Raw genomic sequence first — 4,989 nt, forward strand, 5'->3', positions numbered from 1 at the left:
ATTCTAATGTACCAAAAGATATGATTCACGAGAAGTTGTTATGTCCACTTCCAAATCTCAGAGATCCTTTTCCTTGCATTTATTTATTGGTGCAACTGGACATATTTGGGGCACTTAAAAATTTTACAAACTTTTCATTAACACATAACTTTTCAAATCATCATTTACTTCAACTTTCTGTTCTTATTTTCTTTCTTGGATTCAATGTATTTTAAAACTCATATTTTAAAACTTGAAACAAATGTTAGAATTCAACATTTCCAAACTCATATTTTTAAAAATTGTTTTAATCTATAAAACAAATGCGACCTTGGGTTTTAGTGGCACTTTAATAAATAAAAAAAAAGTTTTTTCTATTCTAAAATGATGATCACAAACACAAATAAAAAAACATAATTATATTAAAAAATTATAATTCAAAGATTCATGGGTTTTATAGTTAAAGAATGAATAATAAACATAACTCTATTATTCATGTTGATATACTAAAAGGATTATATACATTATATTTTGTCTAAAGATCTTAAACTAATTTTATAACCATTATTTTAAATATTTATTAGAGATATTATAAGAGCTAAACACTTAATATTTTGTTGGATTACTCTTTCAGTTTAAAGTTGTGTTCTACTCAGTCTTTTATTACTTAAAAAGTAAAAAAGATATAAGAAAATAAATAGAAATCTAAATTAAAATTTAGAAAATATTAAAAATATAATCTTTCATTTTAAAATTAATTCTAAAATTTAAACTTAAAGATAAAATTATATTAAAAAACTCAAAATATTCTAAAAATAATATAAAAAATTAATTAATCCAAAACATTATCAGTATTCATATCTCAAATGTCAATACTATTCTACATATAAATGCGTTGTATTTTTATTTAAAAATATAAAAAGAGATTAAAAAAAACTGAGTTGACCTAAGATTGCTTTGAGAGTTTCAAAGTGAAAATAATAAAAATAAGAAATAATGCAACCCTTCATAAAAATAAAAATAAAAAAAGTGTGTCATTCATACTATATACGTAGTGGGGTGATTTTTATTAATCCATAGAACAAGTTGCCCCCCATATTAACAAGTCAACATTAAATAATGTGACAATGTTATATCCTCAAAATGCTTATTAGTGTTAGTTTAATAGCTAAACTAAAATATTTGGTTGTTGAATTGGTATGCATATGTGAAAGCAAAAGGATTTCAATGAAATGAGTAGTGGACAAGTGGAAAACAGCTACCTAGTTGACCAATATGCCAAAGTCTGCAGGTGCAGACACAGAGTCACCATTGTTCAAGTTCATGATGCACACATGTTACCTACCTTACCTTCCACTACTATTTTATTTTTTCTTTATCTCACTCATATTTACTTATCATGCACTTTCCTATTTATATATTTTTTTTTCTTATTCGAGTAATAACTGTTTATATATTTTAATCAACTTCTTCATGTATCAGGATTTTAATTTCTGATTTTGAATACATAGAATACTCAATTTATGTGTTCATAGTATCTAGCAGATGATAAATATTTTATAACAATACCATAATTATAAAAAATATATTATATTCATTACTTCATTGCATTAATGATAGAGTTTGATTATACGAACTCACTTTCTTTTTGGGCTTTTCTTTTCCACTTACTGTTTAGACACTCTCGATCATTGTCATTCTTTTAATGAAAGTATTGGTTGTCCAAACATCACTTTGTTACTTTCCTTCTTTGACTTGTTAGATTCACGCATGTAGAGTCCAAAATACAAATCTAGCGTATGCTAATATTTATTAATTTGAACCACCTTAGTACGTATATTTTTAATACAAGTTTATATATCTTTTTCAATTAAAATAATGAAAATATAAAAAATACTTTCTATTTGTTTCAGATATGTAAAAGGAAATCGTTAAATATTAATGCATATTCATTTTACGTTAGATTTTTAGAATCACGTTGAAATTCAAGTTAACATGATTAATTTTAGATAAATTTTCATGTTAGTTAGTTTTACATCAATAATTAAATTTTTAGAAATAATGCAATAAACAAAAGTTTTATACAAATTTTAACTCTTAACTTAATTTTTAATAAAAACATTTAAATATAAATTCAATAACTCTAAACTAAATTTTCAATAAAATTAATTCCAAATTACATTTTCCAAAGTAGTATCAAACTAGAAATGGGGGTTACGCTTCTTTCAACCTTTTTCCAAACAAGCTATTAATGGTTGCAACTGTGTTACAGAGACCAATCATTAAGTTCTGTTTCGGGGCAGGACAATCATATCACATCCCAGACGAAACATAGAAAGTTATTTCTATTACAAATTTACAACGGTAACTCCTTAGCATATTACAAGAGTGAAGTTGTTAAGGAGGACAATGTTAATGAACAGAAGATTTTTTTAAAGAACAGAAGATTTTGATTGTTACGCAGTGTTATTGATAAATCAACAATTAAGATTGATATAAGTTTATTAAGATTTATCTGGTATATTTACAGCACTCTTTAACAAAATTCATTGTTAAAAGGATACCTAGTTATCTAGAACTAAAACGAATGATTCCTACAAACAAAATAAGATATGATTAATAAAATAATTATTTGAAATTAAATATATTGTTAGAAATTTAATTTATGTTTATAAAAAAATATTTATTAGAAAAATTAATCTCTTGAATAAATCTGGACACCTTAAATAATTGAATAGAGATGACAAGTAGATCTGGTCCCAAAAACATGTATGTTTCAATTATCATTAACAAAACCGCGGCTACTATAATAATAGACAAGACAACAAAGTCAACAATGAACTACCATATTAGTTTCTCAAGTTAAACAAGCTGCATTAATATATTTCTTAGAAAGAACTCAAATTTCTAAGGCCCAAAATCTTCTTTTCGCCACTATCACTAATACCATAACAAGAATCTTGCTAATCACATATCTCAATAATTAAGATTAAAACCACTTAATCCACTTTATTAGTAAATTCTTCTCACTACTTAATAAAACAAAAATTACCAATTTCCCAATTTCATTTCACCAATCACTAGTGAAATCTACCGCGCCCCTTTTTAACCAAGAGGCCACTTTTTTTTTTAATTTATTTATAAAAGTTAATTTATCGAGACAAATAAAATAATTGAATATTTAAAACTCAAATACAACACCATTTATTTAACTAAAACAAAATACCTGTGAGTTAATTTATCCACACAATAGTTACCTGATCTGGAAACAAATTAGAAAAGTTAGTTCAAAACCATTTCAATTCATTGAAACACACACACACATGCAATTTACATAATATCCAATGATAATGCATCATATTGTTTAAAAAATAACAACAATAATAGTAATGCATTATAGAAAACCTAATTAAGTAACGGCTTGGAAAACAAAATCCAACATTTAAAAGTAAAGTGGATGCGATTGATGCGAAGCCAAAAATCTGTCTTTCTTTAATTTTATTGATACAATTAAAATTTTCTTGTTTGATCAGGTATATACATTTCACTACACTAGCGTTGTAGTTGTAGTTGTAGCCCCCACCACAATAAAAGGTAGTAGTATTATATATATATAGTAGTAATAATAATAATAATATAAATTAAAAAAATAAAAATAAAAAGTTCAGAGTGAAGCAGCGTAATCCTCGTGATAAAAGTGTGAAACCCCAGAAGCGGCCCATAATCGGTGGTTATACTCATCGAGCTTGTGATGCGGGACGAAGGGCGTTCGGCAGAGGGGACACGTCTTCTGATCGTGATCGATCCAACGGTCCACGCACGCGCGGTGGAATATGTGCTTGCAGTTCGCCATGCACCGGATTTCCTCCTCCGCCCGGAACTCGTTAAGGCACACGGCGCACGACGGAGGAGGGGAGGCGTCGGCGAGGTCGGCGAAGGGCGCGACGGGGAGGAGGTCCCGGATGAGGAGCGCGGAGAGCGTGGGGGCGCGCGGCGGGGAGGGCGGGGGCGGGGGCTCGGGCCAGGCGGCGTCGGTGTCGAGGAGGTCGGAGAGGCGGAGCAGGCGGAAGAGGGAGAAGACGAGGGAGCGGAGGCAGGCGAGGAGGGAGAGCGCGTGGAGGAAGAGGTTTGGGACCAGCACTTCCGGGTACCCTACGGGGAAACCCATCGTCGGCGCGTGGGGGTTTTTCTTCACGCGCTTCTTCTTTTTCAGTGGATGAGATGAGTTTTTTGCTTTTCTTTTGAGAGGCAGAGTGAGGTGTGAGGAAATGTGAGTGAAGAGATGAGGTGTGGGGGCTTATATATTGTGGGTTGTTGGAGACTGATACACTCACTGCCTGTCACGCAGGGGGAACGGGAATGACCAATGGCAAGTGGCGTCGGTTAAGGGGTTGGTTGGTGGAGGTGGAGGATGATGTGTACTTAGATGTGTATATATAAAGCCAAAAAAAATTACTAGATGTGTAGGTAATTTTATCATGTGAGAGGAGTTTTTCCTTTAGTAGCATCAAAGTTATGGTAGGGAACATACAATAGTGTCATCCAAACTTTTGAAAATATGAATATGTATCTTCTATTGCATCCAATATAATTTCATTAGAGGAGATGACATCAAAAGGATACATGTATGTTGGTTCAAAATAGGGATGCAAAGTGTACAAGAAAAGACGTTTGATATTGCGAGGGCAAAATAATGAGAAAATTCTTCACTACTTATAAGAAGTTTCGAGAAGATAAATATTTTGATGAGCTATAGTTATTTGAAAATTTTAATTAAGGGATGATTTGTTGGAAAAATGATTCAAAGTTTAAATAAAATGAGTGAGTGAAAATTCAAAGAGTTATTCTAAAAATTTGTAATCTTTATAATATTATTTAGATTTATATATTCTTATCAATTTGTTTTAATCAATATCTTTTAAGAATTTGTTTCAATTAATAACTTTCATGAACTTGTTTCCCTTTTTTAATAAGGAGGATTATAGTATTTAAATTTAGTATTCCACTTTT

At 30.3% G+C, this 4,989-nt stretch overlaps 1 protein-coding gene across 1 annotated transcript; it reads right to left on the minus strand.

Moving 5' to 3' along the window:
• Positions 1-3,442: 3,442 nt before the first annotated feature.
• Positions 3,443-4,311, minus strand: LOC109802200 (brassinosteroid-responsive RING protein 1). Its single transcript, XM_020363450.3, has one exon. It carries the CDS (start codon positions 4,145-4,147, stop codon positions 3,644-3,646), a length of 504 nt encoding a protein of 167 aa, XP_020219039.2. The 5' UTR covers positions 4,148-4,311; the 3' UTR covers positions 3,443-3,643.
• Positions 4,312-4,989: the final 678 nt, after the last annotated feature.

Source organism: Cajanus cajan, chromosome 4 (assembly GCF_000230855.2).
Source record: "Cajanus cajan strain Asha chromosome 4, NIPB_CcT2T_4, whole genome shotgun sequence".
Classification (NCBI taxonomy): Eukaryota; Viridiplantae; Streptophyta; class Magnoliopsida; order Fabales; family Fabaceae; genus Cajanus; species Cajanus cajan.

Coding starts and splice junctions, on each gene's coding strand:
- LOC109802200 (XM_020363450.3), bottom strand. CDS start 4,147: ATGGGTTTCCCCGTAGGGTACCCGGAAGTGCTGGTCCCAAACCTCTTC.